The 20,773-nt window shown below is 41.0% G+C and overlaps 1 protein-coding gene across 2 annotated transcripts in view; it reads left to right on the top strand.

The window, feature by feature from the left end:
* LOC124612472 (arginine/serine-rich protein PNISR) overlaps window positions 1-20,296 on the top strand; it is a 39,615-nt gene extending 19,319 nt beyond the window's left edge. Inside the window, exons 2-3 of one of the 2 annotated variants that reach the window (XM_047140701.1) lie at window positions 6,086-6,169; window positions 16,921-20,296. In XM_047140701.1, coding sequence (XP_046996657.1) covers window positions 6,155-6,169; window positions 16,921-19,338 — 2,433 coding nt within the window. In that variant the 5' untranslated portion in view covers window positions 6,086-6,154 and the 3' untranslated portion in view covers window positions 19,339-20,296. The remainder of the gene's footprint in view (window positions 1-6,085; window positions 6,170-16,920) is intronic. The other variant, XM_047140702.1, reaches the window with a different exon arrangement.
* The last annotated feature ends 477 nt before the right edge of the window (window positions 20,297-20,773 follow it).

Here is a 20,773-nt window from a genome sequence, read left to right as displayed (position 1 = left end):
CTGAAGGGTGCAATTAATCATTGCCACTGGGTTATTACAGGTAGACATAGAACAATTTGACTGAGTGTTATATCTTAGCACAATGGTTAGTATTTTAACTTGCCGTGGTGCATGTTGTTGGTTCAAACTGCGTCTGCTACCACAAATCTTTTTATGGCTAAATATAATCAAAAGAGTTCATCATTTTTATTCAATTAACTGATCTAAATGTAATTTTTTTGTTTCTAATTCTTTTGTGTGCCATTTTCATTGTTGTATTGACATTTTTATTTTCTGCTATTTTTCTACACACCATTCTTTCTTCATCTGGAATCTGCCTGTGTTGTCTATAATCTGCAACCAAGTGCCAACGAAGACTTCTCAGCTGTTGGTAAAGTGGCAGTTCATGCAGCCAGTAAGAGGATAGTTTCAGCCAATCAGTGACAGCAAGGAATTAGGTGGCTTCTAGTGCTAAACCTGAACTTTTTCTCTCACGAGTTTGCACATAGTGGTTAGCTTTAATAGTGGTCAACAAAGTGATAATGATTTCAGTTCTGCCCCAGATTGTTGACCTCCGCTCTCTGATACTTTAGACATCACAAGATTGTGGTTAGCTTAGGACACGAGTTTCAGTTCAGAGCTGCAAAACCCGTCGTCTGTTGCAGTTTAGTTATTGGTCATCTAAAGTCAGCTGTCAACAGAGTATCTTGCATTTCTAGCATACCTGTTTCGTCCACTTCAAACAGTGCTCCATGTCGCACATTAACAGCATTTGTGAAGCGATTTGTGTGTTTTTATGTCACCTATTACCACGTGCTTGCCGGTGACCAGTGTGGCAACACTGCAGCGACAAGAGGCAGACACAAACTATCAAGTAATTTTAAACAGGCAGTAGTAAAATAGATAGTGTAGTGTTTTGAATAAATTAACTATGGGAATTTAAATTTAACTAACTGTCAAAAATAAGACAGTAAAACCCATTAAAACCCAATTTTATCCACTCGCCATATAGCGGGGATGTTGAGTCACAGATAGGCCCAACAGAAAGACTGTCAAACAAGCAAGCTTTTGGCCAAAAAGGTCTTCATTTAATTTGGGGTGGGGGGGGGGGGGGGTAGGGGGAACCACACACACACACACACACACACACACACACACACACACACACACAACAAATGCAACTCTCACACTCATGACCACAGTCTCTGGCTGCCGAGGCCAGACTGCGAGCAGCAGCACATAATGGGAGAAGCAATCTGGATGGTGTGGGTAAGGAGGAGGCTGGATCGGTGAGGGGAAGAAATACACTCCTGGAAATTGAAATAAGAACACCGTGAATTCATTGTCCCAGGAAGGGGAAACTTTATTGACACATTCCTGGGGTCAGATACATCACATGATCACACTGACAGAACCACAGGCACATAGACACAGGCAACAGAGCATGCACAATGTCGGCACTAGTACAGTGTATATCCACCTTTCGCAGCAATGCAGGCTGCTATTCTCCCATGGAGACGATCGTAGAGATGCTGGATGTAGTCCTGTGGAACGGCTTGCCATGCCATTTCCACCTGGCGCCTCACTTGGACCAGCGATCTTGCTGGACGTGTAGACCGCGTGAGACGACGCTTCATCCAGTCCCAAACATGCTCAATGGGGGACAGATCCGGAGATCTTGCTGGCCAGGGTAGTTGACTTACACCTTCTAGAGCACGTTGGGTGGCACGGGATACATGCTGACGTGCATTGTCCTGTTGGAACAGCAAGTTCCCTTGCCGGTCTAGGAATGGTAGAACGATGGGTTCGATGACGGTTTGGATGTACCGTGCACTATTCAGTGTCCCCTCGACGATCACCAGTGGTGTACGGCCAGTGTAGGAGATCGCTCCCCACACCATGATGCCGGGTGTTGGCCCTGTGTGCCTCGGTCGTATGCAGTCATGATTGTGGCGCTCACCTGCACGGCGCCAAACACGCATACGACCATCATTGGCACCAAGGCAGAAGCGACTCTCATCGCTGAAGACGACACGTCTCCATTCGTCCCTCCATTCACGCCTGTCGCGACACCACTGGAGGCGGGCTGCACGATGTTGGGGCGTGAGCGGAAGACGGCCTAACGGTGTGCGGGACCGTAACCCAGCTTCATGGAGACGGTTGCGTATGGTCCTCGCCGATACCCCAGGAGCAACAGTGTCCCTAATTTGCTGGGAAGTGGCGGTGCGGTCCCCTACGGCACTGCGTAGGATCCTACGGTCTTGGCGTGCATCCGTGCGTCGCTGCGGTCTGGTCCCAGGTTGACGGGCACATGCACCTTCCGCCGACCACTGGCGACAACATCGATGTACTGTGGAGGCCTCACGCCCCACGTGTTGAGCAATTCGGCGGTACGTCCACCCGGCCTCCCGCATGCCCACTATACACCCTCGCTCAAAGTCCGTCAACTGCACATACGGTTCACGTCCACACTGTCGTGGCATGCTACCAGTGTTAAAGACTGCGATGGAGCTCCGTATGCCACGGCGAACTGGCTGACACTGACGGCGGCGGTGCACAAATGCTGCGCAGCTAGCGCCATTCGACGGCCAACACCGCGGTTCCTGGTGTGTCCGCTGTGCCGTGCGTGTGATCATTGCTTGTACAGCCCTCTCGCAGTGTCCGGAGCAAGTATGGTGGGTCTGACACACCGGTGTCAATGTGTTCTTTTTTCCATTTCCAGGAGTGTAGAAGGGCAGGGGTGGGGGGGGGGGGCGATAAAGTGCTGCTTGTGGGAGCATGCAGGGACTAGGTGGGGAGAAGGTAGGGCAGGTAGGTGTAGTTGGGAGGTTAGACAGAGGGTGAGGGGGGGGGGGGGGGCAGCTGGAAAGGAGAGAAGTAAAAAGACTGTGGATGCGTTGGTGGAGTAGAGGGTCGTGTAGTGCTGTAGTGGGAACAAGGAGTGGGATAGGTGTGTGTAGGACAATGACTAACGAGGGTTGAGGCCAGGAGGTTTACGGGAAAGTAGGATGTATTGGAGGGACAGTTCCCATCTGTGCAGTTCAGAAAATCTGGGGTCGGTAGGAATGATCCTGCTGGCACAGGCTGTGAAGCAGTCATAAAAATGAAGAACATTCTGTTGGACAGTGTGCTCAGCAACTGGGTGGGACAGCTGTTTCTTGACCAAAGTTTGTTGTTGGCCATTCACGTGGACAGGCAGCTTTTTGGTTGTCAGACCCACATAGAACACAGCACAGTGGTGGCAGCTCAGGTTAGAGATCACGTGACCAGTTTCACAGGTAGCCCTGCGTTTGATGGGATAGGCGATGCTAGTGACTGGACTGGAGTAGGTGGCGGTGGTGGGAGGATGTATGGGACAGGTCTTGTATCTAATTCTGTTGTAGGGATGAGCTGTGAGGCAAGGGGTTCAGGGATGGGGTTCTGTAGATTTGGTGTGAGCCAGAATACCCCTGTTGAAGGCGAGGGAAAGACAGTGAGAAGGACATTTTTCATTTCAGGGAATGATGAGAGGTAGTCTAAACCCTGGCAGAGAATATGATTGAGTTGCTCCAGTCGTGAGTGGCACTGAGTCATGAGGGGAATGCTCCTCTGCAGCCAGATGATGGGACTTCGGGAGGTGGGGGATCACTGGAGAGATGGGACATGGGAGATCAATTACTGTTCAAGGTTGGGTGGGTAATTACGATCTGTGGAGGCTTTAGTGAGACCCTTGGTATATTTTGAGAGGGACTGCTCATCACTACAAATGTGATGGCCGTGGTTGGTTATACTATATGGAAGGGACTTCTGGGCATGGAAAGGGTGGCAGCTTTTGAAGTGGAGGCATTGCTGGTGGTTGATATGCTTGATGTGATACTGATGGAGCCATCTTTGAGGTGGAGGTCAAAATCAAGGCATGTGGCTTGTTGGTTTGAGGAGGACCAGGTGAAGCGAAAGGGGAAGAAGGTATTGAGGTTCTGGAGAAATGTTGGGGGGGGGGGGGGGGGGTCCTCACCTTTGATTCAGATCACAAAGATGTCATCAGTGAATCTGAACCATATGAGGGGTTTGGGATTGTGGGTTTGTAGAAAGGATTCCTCTAGATGACTCATGAATAAGTTGGCAGAGGTACCATGCGGCCCTCCTGACCTCACCCTTGGTTAATGACTGTCCTACACCCACCTATTCCCTCTCTGATCGCAGAGCAGCACTACACAGCCATCTACTCCACCAACACATCCAGTCTTCGTACTTCTCTCCATTTACACTGCCCCTACCCTCCATCTAACCTACCGACTGCATGTGGCTGCACTACGCTCTCTCTACCTGATACCTGCATGCTCCCAGAAGCAGCACTTTACTATCCTCCACCCCTACTGTGCTATTTGTCCCCACCCCATCCTCTCTTACCCCCCTTTTCCCCCCACCAATCAGATTGCTTGTCCTATCATCACATCATGTGCTGCTGCTCACAGGATGGGTGTTGAGTTTTATCCATTATTTTTTCCCCAGATTTTTCTGAATCCTGGTCAACAGTAAACCATTGGTTTTGGGAAATTGGTGGACATTCATTCTTAAGAGCATACTGATGCTCATACAAATACAGACTGCAACTAAGATAAAAAGCATTATTTATTTCTTTAGGTTGCTCACCAACTGATAATGGTACCACCAGATTGCGTGGCACTAAGAGAAGTGTCACAGTCATGTAATAAGCAGCCTTGAAATAATTTTCAGGTCCATCTGTTAATAAGAACAACTTCTCTTCTGTGAATTGTAATTACTACTTTCATCTTCGTGTCTTCAATTTATTATGCATTCTGATAAAAAGTCAAAAATAGTAGAATTCAATTAGCAAATTATTTGCTTACTGAAGATTAAATTAGAATGGAAAAATATTTTGGAATCTACCCTGAATGCTGAGAGGTCGAATAAGTATTAGTTTCAATGAATGATTATGTCTGCTGCCCTATTTTTATGTTAAGTTACTTTGCGTGTACAGCAGTTGCTATTGCACACACAAAACTGGTCTTTTAATGAAACACGTGACCTCTGCGTTCACACTTTCTTCTGGAACTGTCACAAAAAAATCTATAATTTCTGGTTGTTAACAATGTTTTATGGTAGATAAATTAATCAGAATTCTCCCAACAGTATTACGTCATGGCATGTGTATGAAACACATTACTATGACAATTACAGCTTTTGTGCATGCAAATATTTTAGTAAAATATATCTACCTAAAAAGTAGGGCTTGTTCCAGTGGTCCAAAATTTGTTCTGCCACATAATAGTCAGACACACACACACACACACACACACACACACACACACACACACACACACACACACACACACTTACAGTGCAAGCTACATGTATATTGCGGATCCCCAACATAAATCTTTACAAGTATTGTGCACTGTTTAGAACAGTGAACATGTTGCAAGTAGAAAAACAGCTCATTTAGCTCTGTCAGGACTAGACTTAAAGGAAAAAATACTGTACAGACTATATATTCTGGTTCTCTATCAGGATTGTGGCTATTGTTCCATCTTGCGTAGTTGAACCTAATATATCTCTTGAGCCTTTGTGGACAAGGACATGTTCAGATGAGCACTTAGTTTTAGATAACTGCAACTGTGTAATATTTGACATTGACACTATGGAATACACTGCATTTCAGGCTGTAAATATCTGTTTCCTTTCTTTATTTTTGTTTTCTTTATTAAGATCTTTGTTATTTTTTTCATAACTGTGGAATCACTACATAAGCTCACAAAATCTTAAACAACACTTACTGTTTCCTTAAATCAGGTTTTTATGTCCAGTTCTTTTACACATGAAAGTACTTCTTTTGAAAATGCTTGCTTCATAAGATATTTGTCAAATTTATCAGCTTCTGTTTTGTTATTCCTCCTGATGCTTCAAAAAAACTATTGATATTATGGTTACTGCTTGCAGGTTACAGTGAGTTGAGTTGCTGGACCAGAATGCATTGTGCTCTTACTATTTGACATTGATGTAACTATCTAAATGGTATTTTAATGCATTCATGATGTGTTCTAAAATATGGTCAGATTTGAACTAATGTTAAGATCCTGGTAAATCTTAATACATTATTTTTCAGACATCAGCTCTTACATGGAGACGGTAACCCGTTAGACTCTAAAAACTGATATATTCGACAAGTATTCGCATGAATTTGATGAAGGTGAGAATTAAACTTACAGTTACTACTACATAATTTGAATGCCATTCAAATTAAGGGTCTGTTCATATATAATGGCATTGTTCCTCTTTCACAGTACATTTGCTTGATATGTGTAAATTAACTAGTTAAATTATTTTTGATGAGGATAATATATATGTGTATTAATTATTGATTATTGTTTGATAATTGTGATTTTCATAGTGTTAGTTGTTAGTAGTCCTTGCACACTTTAACCCCCAAAGAAAGATCCTATACATTATATATGACGCCAGAAAAATAAATAAGGTTAATCTTTTTATGTTGTAGAGCAGTTGATATTTATGCTGATGTCATGTGTAATGGCTTTACATATTTTGTTTGATGTTGATTAACCAGAAGCTGGAACCGGTTCATGTGGTTTTTAGATCTACTGATGATGTACGTATCTTGCTGAGAATGGGTACCACCTGTATGTTATTACCATGTTTGCCTGACCTTTTTTTCTTTTCAAACCTTATCCTCCATTGGAGTAAGGATGAAGTCCAAATGTGTGTGATCTAGGCTGTATGATGGATGAGAGACCACAGACCAGCTGTTTGGCAGTTAATTGTTTACAAAATTGTTGAGGCTTTCGTGGCCACTTGTTGACAAACTGCCTATTGGCTTCTGTCTCGGGTTATTCGGCCGACGTTCATCTAATGATTTTTCTGACGTTTCGCCAGCACAAGTGGCTGGCATTGTCAAAGCTTCACCCTCCATTGCCGGTGGTGAACTGGAGCCGAGCTCGCGGGCGCAGACTATATGTACCTGGCGCGCCTACGTCCGAGGGCTTCTCCGCGGTCATTTCTGGTGCGATTCTCCTCTTGCTACCTGCGACGGTCATTCGCTGTAGTATGGGAAGCCAGGATCCGTTTACCTTAAGGCTTTCCTCTTTCTTGTTCAAACTGTTAGCGTGTTTTTGTATTTCTACAGCTTCTCTGAACAAGCGCGTGTGATAGTGGTTCTCTACAGCCGGAACTTCCGTGTCGGCGAATTTTATTATGTGGTCGGTCTCATTCAGTGCGTGCTCTGCCACGGCCGATTTCTCCACCTGCCCCAACCTACAATGTCGCTTATGCTCTTTGATTCTGGTGTTAATGGATCGTCCAGTCATTCCGACGTAAACTTTTCCGCATGTGCATGGTATGCGGTATATTCCCAACATTGCAAGTGGGTCTCTTTTCTCCTTCGCCGATCTAAGACACTCTTTGATCTTCCTTGTCGGTTTGAAAATCGTCTTTACGCCATGTTTGCACAATATACGGCCGATTCTGTCCGTCACTCTGGGAATGTATGGCAGAAAGGCCATACCCGACATTTCTTTTTCTGGTTCCTTACTTCGCCGAGTGTTTGGCTCTGTTACACTTCTAATATAACTTGTGGAGTACCCATTGCTCCTCAGGACAGTTTCCAGGTGTTGCATTTCTCGTTTGAGGTGTTGCGGCTCACATATTCGTCCTGCTCTCGTTACGAGCGTACTAACCATGCCTCTTTTCTGGCTCGGGTGGTGGTTTGACAGTTTGTGCAGGTATCGGTCCGTGTGAGTCGGTTTTCGATACACGCTGTGTCCCAGGTTTTCGCCGTCCCTTGTGACCAGCACATCTAGAAATGGCAGTTTCTTGTCCTTTTCTACTTCCATGGTAAATGTTATGTAGGCATGGAGGCTGTTCAAGTGTCTTAGGAAGTCACCGAGCTGTTCTTCACCATGGCTCCACACCACGAAAGTATCATTGATGTACCTGTACCACACCTTAGGTTTGCAAGTCGCCGAGTCCAGTGCCTGTGCTTCGAATTGTTCCATGAAGAAGTTGGCCACCACTGGACTGAGAGGACTACCCATGGCGACGCCTTCCAGCTGTTCGTAGAAATTGCCATTCCACGTGAAATAGCTCGTGGTGAGACATGCATGGAAGAGCTTTCTGATGTCTAGCGGGAAAATGGAAGCGATGTGCTCCAGAGCGTCACTGAGTGGCACTTTCGTAAATAACGAAACAACATCAAAGCTGACCAGGATGTCGTTTGGTGCAAGTTTCAGTTTCTTCAGCTTCTTAATGAAATGTCCTGAGTCCTTAATATATGTGTCAGTCTTTCCCACGTGTGGCTGGAGCAGAGAGGCCAAGTGTTTTGCCAGTTTATACGTCGGTGATCCAGGAGCGCTAACGATCGGTCTCAGTGGAATGTTGTTCTTATGGATCTTGGGTAATGAACAGATCCAGGAAGATCAAAGAGTGTCTTAGATCGGCGAAGGAGAAAAGAGACCCACTTGCAATGTTGGGAATATACCGCATACCATGCACATGCGGAAAAGTTTGTCGGAATGACTGGACGATCCATTAACACCAGAATCAAAGAGCATAAGCGACATTGTAGGTTGGGGCAGGTGGAGAAATCGGCCGTGGCAGAGCACGCACTGAATGAGACCGACCACGTAATAAAATTCGCCGACACGGAAGTTCTGGCTGTAGAGAACCACTATCACACGCGCTTGTTCAGAGAAGCTGTAGAAATACAAAAACACGCTAACAGTTTGAACAAGAAAGAGGAAAGCCTTAAGGTAAACGGATCCTGGCTTCCCGTACTACAGCGAACGACCGTCGCAGGTAGCAAGAGGAGAACCGCACCGGAAATGACCGCGGAGAAGCCCTCGGACGTTGGCGCGCCAGGTACATATAGTCTGCGCCCGCGAGCTCGGCTCCAGTTCACCACCGGCAATGGAGGGTGAAGCTTTGACAATGCCAGCCACTCGTGCTGGCGAAACGTCAGAAAAATCATTAGATGAACGTCGGCCGAAGAACCCGAGACAGAAGCCAATAGGCAGTTAATTGTTTGTTCTTAAGGAACTGTTGCATAATCATAGTGAATGTGGATCACTTTCAGATTTCTGGACCTTTTTCTCTAGGCTTTGAAATATCCACCTGTTTTGCTCTTTGTTGATTGTACAGCTGCATTCCAGAAAATCATGGGAGATGGTGGCCTTGTCATCCTTAAAAAGATCACTCTCTCTCTCTCTGCTGATAATGGCCTGTTAAACTACGTAGGTTTTGGGACGAAGATATGACGCCTTTCCACAGACTTATTCTTCATTTCCATATTGCAGAAATATGCCCAAATTTTGTTTCCTGTTTCCAGAAGAAAAGACATGTCCTTATCTTCTTCAAGCATGTAAAACATATCTGATTAGGCATGCTCTTTTATTTTCTTCTAAACAGGTTGTACTGGTGAGTTGACAGCAGGAAAAAGTTAGTAGGAATTCACACATCTGTAAAAAGACCAATATGCGAAGCATACAACTACTACCACTGTTGTACTGTAGCAGAAGATCTCACCAACAACCTGAGAAAATTGTGGTCCTCCATAAAATCACTAAGCAGGTTGGTGGCTTCCACCCGGTCATTCATTAACCAGCCAGGTGTGGCAGTAGAAGACACCAAAAGGAAAATCGCAGTTTTAAATTTGGTGTTTAAGAAATCATTCATGCAGGAGGACTGTACCAACATACTGTTGTTTGAGTATCATACAGGCTCCCTTATGGAGGACATAGTAAAATGCATCTCTGAGATAGAAAAGTGACCAGGGAGGGGGAGAGCTGTTGCCAGGTCCGAATGGAAACAAGGTTTTACAGCGTGTACCCTTTGGCACTGGACCATTACCTATCATGGTTTTATCGTGAATCTCCTCCCAATGCAAAGTCCCAAGCGACTGGTAAAAGAACGGACCTGGAAAATTACAGACCAATGTCCTTTACACTGGGTTGCCACAGAATTCTTGAACGTATTCTCAGTTTTAATGAAATAAATTTCCTTGAGACTGAAAAGGTTATGCCCACAACTCGGCATGGATCTAGAAAACATCGCTCGTGCAAAACTCAGATTGCCCTTTTATCATATGGTATCCTGCGAACAATGGAGGAATGACAGCAGCCAGATTCCAGTTTCTTAGATTTCTGGAAAGCTTTTGATATGATGACCCATTGCACACTGTTAGTGGAGGTATGAACATATGGAATAGGTTCCCAGATATGTGACAGGCTTGAAGACATCTTACATAAGAGAACCCAGTATGTTATCCTCGAGAGCGAGTATTTATCTGAGACAGGGGTAAAGTCAGGTGTGCCCCAGGGAAGTGTGACAGGATGACTCTTGTTCTACATATATGTAAATGATCTGACTGACAGAGGAGCAGCAATCCAGCAGTTTGCTTATGATGCTGTGGTGTTTGGGATGTTGTTGTCGTTGAGTGTCTGTAACGGGATACAAGATGGCATTGACAAAATTTCTATTTGGTGTGATGAATGGCATCCTGCTCTGAATGTACAAAAATGTTAAGATAATGCAGATGAGTAGGAAAAACAATCCCGTAATGATCAAGTACAGAATTTGTTGTTTACTGCTTAACATAGTCATGTCAGTTAAATATGTAGATGTAACATTCCAAAGCAATGTGAAATGGAATGAGCACGTAAGGACGGTAGTAGGGAAGGGAAATGGTAAACTTTGGTTTATTGGGAGAATTTTAGGAAAGTGTGGTTCATATGTAAAGGAGATCATTCTTGAATGCTGGTGGAGTGTTCGGGATCCCCAGCAGGAAGGGAAGACCTCAAAAAAATTCAGAGGTGTGTTGCCAGATTTGTTAACAGTAGTTTCAGTCAACATAAGTATTGTGAAGGTGCTTTGTGAACTCAAATGGGCATCAGTCTAGAGAAGACAAACATTGTTTTTGTAGAACACGATTGAGAAAATTTAGCAAACCATCATTTGAAGCTGAGTGCAGAATAGCTCTAGTGTTGTCAATGTAAATTTTGCATGATGACCACAAAGATAAATTAGGGCTCATACTGAGCCATATAGTGTGTCGTTTTTCCCATGCTTTATTTGCAAATGAAACAGGAAAGGAAATAGCTAGTAATGACCCACGGTTCCCTCTGCCATGAACTGTGTAATGGCTTGCAGAGTACAAATGTAGTTGTACATCTATTAACTTTGATAACTGTTGTTACTGTGATATCATTGTCGCTGATCCTTGTCTCCATACTGACACTGTCGATAAAGGCAGGCCTGTTTGCAGTTAAAAGGTCTAAAATATTTCCATTGCATGTGAGCTGTTGAATAGCTCTTTTCTGCGAATTTATCACACAACATTAATAATATACGATGGCTGACAAATTTTTAGTCTCATGGTACTGTGTAGCAACTCCAGAAATACCAGAATTATGTAGGTCCTATTATATTCTGTCAGTTTGACACTATGAAACTTTCATTTTTGGTACAATACTGAAATTTCAACATGCAGACAATAAACTGAAATGAGAAAATGCAAATCATTCACCTGTAGCCAGTTGCTGTATGGTGACAGAAACATGTTACAGTAGATAGATGTTTCTTCTCTCTTTCTGTATCTGTGTCTGTTCTACAAACCATGGTGTACTGTATAGCAGAATGTGCTTCTCATTGTACCATTTGTTTGAGATTCCCCTGGTTCCATTTGCATGTGGAGTGCAGGAAGAACAATTTTGTGCACACTGTGATTAGTCTAATCTTGTATCTGTGGGAGTGATAGGTATGGGGCTGAAGTGTATTCCTAGATTCTCACTTGAAAATAGCTCTTAAAACTTTTGTATGTAAGCTTTCATGGGATAGTTGGCATCTGTCTTAAAAGTGTCTGCCAGTTCAGGTTTTTCAGCGTCATCTTGACATACTTTCGTGCAGATGTTTGATGCAAAGACTTTGAAATACCTTGTAGTGTCTAAGGAACGACGGGAACCAAAAATGAAGATACTAATATGTCTTTATTATGTTAATTACTGTAACATAAAAAATACACAAAATACCTGATCATTCTTGTGGTTGACATTGAAAGTAGCTGCTGTAAGTACATAACATATGTATCACTTTTATTTTAAGAGGTTTTAGTGTAATATCTGAGAAATAAAAATTTTGTCAATTACACTCCTCCAACAAACTATAAAGGAAATTTTATCAAGTAACATATATTAAATTTGTACATTTTTGCATTACATTGATTATACTTTTAGAGCCCTATTTTAATAACATCCTTAAGTCTCCACATATGGAATCACAGATATCAGGAACAATTTTAGATATTATAGCAGCTGTAGAAATATGAAAAAAGTACTTATGTCTGATGTAAACATACACAGTTCTAAAAATCAGGGTGTAAGCAATAGCCTTTTTTTCTGATATTGTTTTTTGCTATTTAGTGTTTCATTTTACAATTTTCCCTCAGTTACAGTGAAGTGCACTACTGCCAGTTGTTTACCACTTGTGTAAATATCCGGGTATCCATATTTTCCATTTTCAAATCTGATTTGCTTGCTTCTTTACAAACAGAGCACTTGCATTCCATCAGAAAATTTGTATTGTGACTGTAACTAGCATTGTCTCAAATGAAAACTGTGTGCTGATGACTTTAGTGCAAAAAATGGAAGGGAGGGTTGTGATAGAACCAACCATAGCATCACAGTATTCAGGTGTACTTCTATATACAGTCCCTCGTGTTCTCTTCCATTCCCTCCAGTATAAATCCGTGTTGACAGGTGAAAGTGAATTGTAATGAACACTAGCAAATAGTTCTATGAACACTCATTTGTTAGTGTTTGCTTATCACTTTGTTTGATGTAAATGAGGCATGATTATCAGCAGTGGTGCTTGTTGTTTCTTTTTGGAATTGAAAAGTAGTTTTATTAGTGAATTCGAGCTATTACCAGCTAAAGTTGACGATTTTCATTGTTTCCAAAATAACACTTGAATTGCACTTGGAGCTTAAACCATTCAAAGGTAGCTTAACTACCCAGTTATGACCTTCCTTTTGTTCCCCAGACAAGGAAACTAGCTTTCAAGCTATTGATGGCATCTCCTATTTTGTGTTTACCATTTCTGTTTTTCTAATTATACAGAAGTCTTCATTTACACTAAGTCCCCTTTTCTTACCAGTACATTTTTTTTTTATTTGTGCCCATTATACAGGCACAAATACTGATGAAGAATGCAAGTTTAAAAACTGAGCTACAGTTCTTCATATTTTTATTGTCGACTGTCTCAGATATGGCTAGTTGATAAAACTTGAAATATTTTGCTGAAGCTCCTGCTTGTGATTTTCAGATAATTATATAAAAGGTATTGTAATAATATTCAATCAGAGCTGCTTTTTATGTATATCTGTTTTTTGCTACCCATTTTCAACAGGGCTCATTTTCAAGCAGTCCACTATAAAATCATAAATGCTGTTTTATTTTTGAGCAGTACACAATAAAATTGTGAACGCTGCTTGAAAAATAACATTTATGATCTTATTGTGTACCACTTGAAAATTAGCCACACTCAAACTGGTAGCAAAAAATTAAAAAAAAAGGATACCATATACAAATATGCAGCTCTGGTGGAATATTATTAAAATACATTTGATACAATTTGCAGCTGCAAAACAACGTACACAAGATATGTTCAAATTATTATGTTTGTTGGTGGTGGAAGAGCAAAGTCAGATCATAAATTTTCTTTGTGAAACATGAGTGGTCATGTAGGAGTGTTGGTCTTGAGCTGTGACACCATTACTTGGCATATGTACTCTCATTTCAGCACAATTAAAGCCCTACAAGGGTTCTCAACTGATAGTCCACATAATCACCTGAAGTTGACAAACAGACACTTTATCAACAGTTTTAGAAATACAATTGAATACATCATAGAGCTTGAGCAAGTAAAGTAGAAGTAAAGCTTTATTCAGAAAATGCAGAGCAATGACATGGTCCTGTGCCTTTTTGTGCAGCGTGTAGTTGGATTTTTTTGTATTGTTTGTATTCTTTCACTCATAGAACTGCCTATGTATTTTAGATCCCCTTTGAGTCACTTTAAGATATCATTTATTACTCCATGATTTCCCAATACTGTAACTTCATTATCAGCTGCATTTCGGTGGAAGTTACATATCCTTTCTGTGAAACAGTGAGTTGCTTAGTCCACAGTAAAATATTTTATACCTTTGGCTGGAAATTAAATGTAATGTTTCTTACTTACAGTTCTGTGTGTTGCATCATTAAATTCCATAAACTATTTTGATGTGCATCACAATTCACTGACAACATGTCACACATTTTATCACTGTTATACTTTTAATTCATGTAAGTGTTTAACAAGAAGTCACAGGTCATACTTCATGCATCTAACATACATTATTCACAACTTGTGTAATAACTGCTTTGGATATACATGAAGAAATTTTTGTACTTTTTGAAAAAATCAGACGGGGTGACTGCTGGAATTAACAGCTTACGTGTTGAGCTGAAGCACTTCATAAAAATAGCTGGAATAGTTGTGACTTTGAAAGTCTATTTTGTTCAAGTGTGTGGTAAATGAATTTCATCTTTTGGAGGATATTTTCAGTTGTTGTAACAAGCCTAAATTTCTCTCTTTGTTTTCAGTATGTAGGATGGTGAGATGGTTTAAGTCTCTCATTGTAAGGTTGTTGTACTTTTCAACAATAACGTGAAATATTTCAGCTAAACACCCAAGCAAAGCAATCAGTCCCAGCAATCAGCTCCTTGGTTTTCTTCAAAAAGGAAAAACTTTTCTTCATCTATAACCAACACAGTTACGATGAGAATTGTGACTGATGTATCTTAGCTGTATGAAATAAGACCTTTGAGTTATTATATGCTTACATTCATTACAAGTGTACCAGTGGTAAAATGTATGTCATGTTGTTAGCAAATTGTGATATAGATGAAAATAGTGTTCAAAATTGAACAATATAGCGCACAGAATTGAAAATAATATACACATTGGACATCAAACTATAAATGTAAAATTTCTTTGTGTGTTGTATGTTGTCTGTTACTGCATACAAAGAACCTTACTGTGAGCTAACCAGTTTATTGTTTTGTGGATCAAACATGTAACTTCCACTAAAATGCATTTGACGATGTCACGGTCTCCAAAATGTTATGTGTAATAAATAATATATTGTGACTGAAGGAAGATTTCCTTATTTGGTCAAATGCTCATAGAAATGACAGTCACGGTATAAGTGCGAACTATGAACAAATTGTTAAGAATTACTAATTGCAAAAAATTCTGTTGTACCAGTAAAGGACATTGGTACCACTGCCTTTCCCCCCCCCCCCCCCCCCCCTCCCCTCCCCCCTAGTAGTCATTGCTTGTACAATCTGACCCTCAACACCCCATATGCTAATAAGAAATTTCAATTCAGTTTATGGTAATCTGTTCATGGCTACTTTCTGTATCACAACTGCTAAAGTTGTGTATGACAAAGCTGTTCAGTACAGTCTTTAAAAGTAGGGCAACTTGTTTTCCATGTTCACATTAAAATTGTAACTTATCTGTGACAGTTTAAATGTTTTTAATGTTCTTAGATAACATTGTGCTGAAGTGTTTTGATGTTATTGTATCATTTCAGCAGATTCCCAGTATTTTTGTTTTTGCTTTTAAGGTTTTGTAACCTTTGTAGGGCATTTTCAAAAGAATGGTATGTATAGCTGTAGTTTTATACCTTGAGGAGTGTGTCTTTCTCACTTAAGTCATTGAAATGTGAGATGGGCACTATTCTTGTCTGACTCCTGAATTATTTTTCATCATTATACAGTATTACAATAGTTATGTTGATTGTGCTGTACCAAATCTTATGGCACTTGAGACACTTAAGTACTCTCTTTTTTAATCCTTTTCCAGTTTAAAAAGAATTTTTTTTCCCCAAATACTGTAGCAACAATAGTAAAAATGTGTGTGTGTGTGTGTGTGTGTGTGTGTGTGTGTGTTGATTAAATTCATGTATTTTGATATAACCTTGGTAGACAGTGTATCTTTTAGGAGCCACATTTGCTGTGTTAAAGATAGCCTCATCTATTTGTCAGCATTATTTATATGTAAGCTAGAGGAGCAAAGTCATCAGCTTGTGCTCCTAAGATCATAAGAACCTACTAGAGCGTGTGCTATTCCTTTGGGAATTTTCAACACATATCTGTGAAATAAAGAAAAGAAAATTAACAACAGTGCATGCTTTATATAATTCTTTCATACATTATGGTATGCTGTCCAGGCTTTTCTTCTGTTGTTTGAGCACAAGATTTCACTGTTCATTAGATACTTTAGTCACTCCAGCATCCCCTCTTCCTTCTCCGTGTGAATGTTTCAGGACATTATGATCACATTCTTGATGTATCTGTGCCTCTGTTAAGATATTAGTCACAGCTTTACATCACTTGTTACACATGTCAGTTGAAGACAGCACTCTCTCTCTCTCTCTTTGAAAGTTTGCAACTGATGAACTATTTTATTTTAAATCAAATAATGACCAAATGCTATGTCAAGACTTCTATATAGAGAGAACTATTTTGCCTTCCTTGCTAGCAAATTGACTTTTTGGTTGACTTAATGATACCCTGCATTGAAAAGAATGCTAATCCATATTTACAGGAAAGTACGATCTTTGCTTTCTAAACTTTTGTAAATGAAAGCTTACAACATTTTTTTGTGGTTTTAACATCTCTTAAGATTATCTCACCTCCCCCCCCCCCCCCCTCCCCCCAGTGTTATCTGCACTAACAACTTTTTTTGTTCCAAGTGTGACCAATGTTCAAAATTTTGATTTTACTTAACTGTTTATCTTAAAATATGATGTATTTTATGAAACTAAAGCAGATGTAAGTGTTGCCATTTTTCTGTAATCCTCAAATTAACTTCAGATATTTTTTATTTTAGGAGTCAGTTCATATCAAGAAGGAAGAAGCCATGTGGTCAGGAGATCCACAATACTCCAATTGGGCTCTCAACCCTTCTACATACCAGAATGTCGCCCATGAAGAAGTGGACTGGGCAGCTTTGGCACAGCAGTGGATCCAGATGAAAGGGACCCACCCGGGTCCCGAACAGCCGGTCTCAACTGCAGCACCTCCGCCGCCGCCCCCTCCACCCCCACCTCCTCCCCCGCCCACATACAACAGAAATACTGCTCCTAAAAAGGAGGAAAGAGACTTTGACGATGGAGAAGTTCCAATGGATATGGATGACAAGGATGATAGTGAGCCAAGTGGTCCAAGTTCACAGGAAAATTCCTGGGGTGAGTGGCCAAACTGGCAGCAGTGGGGATGGTCTTGGCCATCTGGTGGAATGGTGCCTCCTAACAGTGCGAGTAATGCAAACAACCAAAGTACAGTCTCCACAGTGAAAGGTCCTCCTGCCCCCGACACAGTTCCTGCACCACCATTCGAATTTCCTTCAGGTGCTCAGACATACGGGAACCAAAGTAGTGTTTATGACTATAATCATTTACCTGGTACAGAACATTACACTCCTACTGTTTCAAGTGGTTACTGGCCAGGTGGCCCCCCAGCTGAAGGTGCCGGTTTACCTCCAGGGGGACCCATTGGTCAGTCTCCATTTATCCGAAATAATCGTCAAGATTGGAAGAGACCCGGTCGTTCACATGACCGTGCCCGTTCTCCTGATAAGTCTGAGGAGGATGATAGTGCAATGCCTGTGCTGGATGCTGCAAAACGGCGACAATTACCAGCTTGGATAAGGGAAGGATTGGAAAAAATGGAAAGGGAGAAGCAGAGAAAACTGGATCGCGAGAAGTTAAGGGAGGTATATTTGAAGAAGAAACGGGAAGAGGAAGATCAAGCGAGGGCTGAAATGCATGCGGAAAGTGATTTACCGTCACTACCCAAAAAGAGCAAGTTTGATAGTGATTCCGAGGAATCCGTTCATGAAGTAACGGCAGCTCCTTCACCAACTGCAAGAAGGAAATCAAGGTTTAGGAATGCTGACAGTCCGAGCCAATCACCTAATGCACATTCAGATAGTCAGCCACCATCTGAACCTGAACCACCAAAGAGTCAGGAGGAAAGGTTACAGGAAGTTATGTTGAAAGTTCGTCGACTGTTAACAGAGATACTGCTGGAAGTTACGACAGAGGAGATGGAGGCAGTAGCACAAGAGGTTATTACAAAGGCAAAAGCCAAGGCTCCCGTTCAGCAGTTGAGGAAGACGCAAGCTCTTGCGTCACTGACTGGGAGGTTAGGCTTGGGAATGTATGGTGACAGTGACGAATCTGAGAGTGATAGTGAAAGTGACACTGCAACTCAAGTTAATGGAGCAGATTCAGAAGAAGAATTGAAAGCTAGAATTAAAAAACGAAAACAAGAATTTCTCAAAACAGAACAAGAAATTGAAGCTTCATTGCAAAGGGAAGAAGAGCAGAAGAAAGAATCTGAACGACAGTCAGTGGTGGATGGAAGTGAAGACAGTGATGCAGAAGACAAGGCCCCAGAAGCACAGGACGCCAAGAGTAAATTGGAAGAAGAGAAAGAAACTGCACAGATGCTAAAAACTACTACCGTACAGCATGCTGAACAAGAGAAATCGGGCAATTTTGTAGATTCTTCTGCCAACCCAACATTGGTAAAGAAGCCTAGCAAACAAGACTCTATGTCAGATGAAAACACTAGTAAGGAGAGACATCAGGCAAAACAGTCCGAAAGAAAAGAGTCAAGTTCAGATGATGACGATTCTAATTCCGACAGTGGTTCTGAGACAAGTTCTGAAACAGGCAGTTCATCATCTCAGTCTAGTTCATCAAGAAGTCGGCGCAGTTCAAAGAAATACAAAAACTGTAGTAACAAAGGAGACAGTTCACAAAGGAAAGATAGAATTGGTGGTAGTAGTCACAAAAGGCACAGCCGTAGTCACAGTTGGGATATTGAGCCAAGGAGGACTGAAAAGAAACATAGTAAAGACAGGAGAAAGGACAATCACAGTAAAGAAAAGAAAGGTCGAGATAGGCAGGATCAGCACAGAAAAAGTAGGAGCAGGTCACGGGAAAGTCGTAGGGGTGATGAAAATGACAGAAAGTCAAAGTATGACAGGAGACACAGTAGTTCAAGTAGGAGTAGGGAAATTGAAAGGAGGTATAGTAGTGGTAGTAGCAAAACTCATAGTTACAGAAGTCACCGTAGTAGCCATTCTCCAAGCAACAGGAGGGAAAAGAAGAGAAAAGGGAAGAGATCACATAGGTATTCTTCAGATTCTAGTTCTTCATCACAGTCTAAAAAACATAGGACACACAGGAAAGAAGGTCGCAGGAGATATTCTCGTTCACGCTCGAAATCGTTGTCTTGAACAATGTGTAAATAAACATCAGTGTGCGCGCGTTTTTTACTAAGGTCTTCTTTGAATTCCTGAGTCTTTTGAAAGTATTTGACAGGATCCAGTTCGTGTGTGTGGGTTCATTGCTAGAAACTTATGTGAATATATATATAGCGAAGTAAAAATAGTTTAAACTTCAGTGAACTATGTTTATTACAAAAAGAAGTAACTGTATACTTTTATTCGTTCACAGAAATTCTATTTATAGTCCTCTCTATAAATATGGTCAAAGCAGTTAGTTTTTTTTTCTGTGTTTCATAAGGTTTTAAAATCATTTCAACACATTGAATTTGACATGCAGTTTAAACACAAGGAGTTGAGATGATTTTTCAGTCTTATTATGAACATTTGTTGGAGTTAGTGGAAAGACATCTTTCATGTATTTAAATAGCATAATTTCAGATGCATTATTCATTGTTTGAAAAATTAAGTAGCTGGAATGAGAAGGAAGTCACCTTGCGCTCTACAGCAGAGGTTAGTGACATTTCCAGTTACCCCTTTTCCCAAAGTACATTCACAAACAAACACACACACAAACACAAAAACACACACACACACACACACACACACACACACACACACACACTAACACTCTTACTCTTATAAATGTGAATTGTCTTGGTTAGTCTGTCAAAAGTAAGGTAGACAACCTCCAGATGAGGCTGTGATAGTTATTTTATCATGAAATTCATTCATCAGCGGCAACCATAATGTATACATATGTACATTTAAATGCATTATATAGTGCTTCACCTGTTAAACGGGTGACATTCTCTTCTCCTTCCTGTAGCTTGATTCCTCCATAACTGAACTGCTTGAATTATGTAATGCAATTGTTTTTATGTAATTTATTTAATAGCATAAAATGTAAAATGTCCAAACAGTTCACATATTTTATGGTAAATGAATCCAATAAAAATGTCAAAATCTTTGTAGTTTATTTGCACCACTGATAATACTTTCTAATGTTTTTATGTTACCCTTCAGAAAATTTTAAGATCATGTTCTGCATTTGCAAATTAAAACACAATGATAGATAATAAATTTAATTTTGTTAATTAGTGGTCTCCTCAAAAAAGAAGTGTAATTTTCTGAATTTATACAAGGTAAGGTGCTTTGTTTTGTAAAATTTACACATTACTATAGAATATTTTCTACGTTTACTTCACTGCTGTATACAAGACTAAATTGAGTAGACCAATGACCTCAGCAGTTTGGTCCCATAGGAACTAACAATACCGCTAAATCGAGTATGGGAAACGAAATTCATTGACTTCAATATGAGTGGCAGAAGAATCAATATCTGAAGTATGCAAAAGTTGTATAATTTGTTTCTGGAAATTGGTACAAAATCAGGAACATTTGTAATGTAAAAGTTGTACCAGAAGTAATGAAAAGTGGTCTGTAT

Source organism: Schistocerca americana, chromosome 4, assembly GCF_021461395.2.
Source record: "Schistocerca americana isolate TAMUIC-IGC-003095 chromosome 4, iqSchAmer2.1, whole genome shotgun sequence".
Classification (NCBI taxonomy): domain Eukaryota; kingdom Metazoa; phylum Arthropoda; class Insecta; order Orthoptera; family Acrididae; genus Schistocerca; species Schistocerca americana.
This window is presented reverse-complemented; position numbering and strand designations above follow the sequence as displayed.